The 1,973-nt window shown below is 38.8% G+C and overlaps 1 protein-coding gene across 1 annotated transcript; it reads left to right on the top strand.

Moving 5' to 3' along the window:
• Positions 1–355: 355 nt before the first annotated feature.
• LOC113909601 (olfactory receptor 4F3/4F16/4F29-like) lies at positions 356–1,294 on the top strand. The gene has a single exon (XM_027570949.1). It carries the CDS (start codon positions 356–358, stop codon positions 1,292–1,294), a length of 939 nt encoding a protein of 312 aa, XP_027426750.1.
• The last annotated feature ends 679 nt before the right edge of the window (positions 1,295–1,973 follow it).

The following is a 1,973-nucleotide window of genomic DNA, read 5'->3' as shown; positions in this document are numbered from 1 at the left end:
CAATGAGCTCATTTCCATTTCTTCTTTCTTCTCTTATGTTATTCCAGGGCATTCCTGGTCTGCCTCTTACAACCCTTCTAATTCAGCAGATTTTGCTTAAATTTCTCTTATCAAATCCTAGGGAATTTTAAGAGACTAGGGAGTTAGAAGTAGTGCTTTGTAGCAATGAGTTACTGCCTATTTTCTGCAACTACAGTTTAAGGGGTTATATTAGATGCGTTTTGGCTTTGTGAAGTAAGGCAATGTTTTTTCTTTATAATATGAAACTCATGCATTCAGCAACTCCCCACAAAGTTGATTTTCTCTTTACTCCCTTTTGCAGGTAAAATTAGTGTCACCTCTGCTTGCAGAAGCAATGGATGGAGCCAATGAATCTGTTGTATCTGAATTTGTGTTCCTGGGACTCTCCAATTCATGGGAGGTCCAGGTTCTTCTTTTCTTTTTTTCCTCTGTGTTCTACATGGCAAGTCTAATGGGAAACCTCCTCATTGTGTTCTCTGTGAGCACTGACCCTGCCTTGCACTCTCCTATGTACTTCCTGCTGGCCAACCTCTCCTTTCTTGATGTGGGGGTTTGCTCCATTGCAGCCCCCAAAATGATTTATGACCTTTTCAGAAAATGCAAATCCATCTCTTTTGGAGGTTGTATATCTCAGATCTTCTTTATTCATGCTATTGGGGGCACAGAAATGGTGTTGCTCATTGCCATGGCCTTTGACAGATACATTGCCATTTGTAGGCCTCTCCACTACCTGACCATCATGAGCCCACGGATATGCATTTTTATTCTGGCAGCAGCCTGGGTCCTTGGCCTCATTCACTCAGTGGCCCAATTGGCTTTTGTTGTAGACTTGCCCTTCTGTGGTCCTAATGTACTGGACAGCTTTTATTGTGATCTTCCTCAACTCATTAAACTTGCTTGCACAGAGACCAATAGACTGGAGTTCATGGTCACAGCCAATAGTGGACTCATCTCTGTGGGTTCCTTCTTTATACTGATTATTTCTTACATCATCATTCTGGCCACAGTTTGGAAACACTCTTCAGGTGGGGTATCCAAGGCCCTCTCTACTTTGTCAGCTCATGTCGCTGTGGTGGTTTTATTCTTTGGACCATTAATCTTCTTCTACGCCTGGCCCTTCCCCTCATCACACTTGGATAAATTTCTTGCTATCTTTGATGCAGTTCTCACCCCTTTTCTGAACCCGGTCATCTACACATTCAGGAATAAGGAGATGAAGGTAGCAATGAAGAAACTCTGTCATCAGCTTCTGAGTTACAGGAGGATGTACTAAATACTATAGAGATCAAAAAAATTTTTAGCTGTACACTCAATAACAACAGAAAAAATAAAGTGATTGAAATTTTAGATCTCTATTAATTTTACATACTAGGTTACATTTAGGTATTTACCATGTCACTGTGTATGTCTAGTATCCTAACTAATGATAAAGGGAGCTAATATTGGGACTTCTGTGTTTCAGACCCTGTGCTGGTTGTTTTATATAAATTATTTTGTTTAATATTTATGAAAACTCTGTGTAGTGAGTATTAAGAAATGTTTATTGTTTATCCCTCTTTAATTACTATGGAAAATATGTCAAACCAAAGTTAACACCTTAATCCACCACTTCCAATTGTCTTATCCCTCAAAAGGTGCCAAACAGAGAATGTGTTCAACAATTAAGTGCTGGAAATTAGCATGTTAGTCCTTTTCACTGTTATACTTTCTCTGCTTTGAATTGGTTAACCTCCTTTACTCAAACTATCTACCAAATTGCCGTAATGCCAATTGGTTTGACTTTTTTTTTCTTCTAAAGTATCTGTTTGTTTCCTATTACCCCATTCCTTTGGTCACCTAGAGAACTGTTGATTATATAGTGGAATTGTGGAAATTTAGAACTGGAATTTGAGATCATTTGTTCCAACCTATTTTTTTTATAGATGATAACAGTCAGGCACAGAGATGTTAAG

The sequence above is a fragment of the Zalophus californianus genome, chromosome 6, assembly GCF_009762305.2.
Source record: "Zalophus californianus isolate mZalCal1 chromosome 6, mZalCal1.pri.v2, whole genome shotgun sequence".
NCBI classification, from domain to species: Eukaryota; Metazoa; Chordata; class Mammalia; order Carnivora; family Otariidae; genus Zalophus; species Zalophus californianus.
The sequence above is the reverse complement of the archived record's forward strand: the minus strand, read 5'-3'. Positions and strand labels throughout refer to the sequence as shown.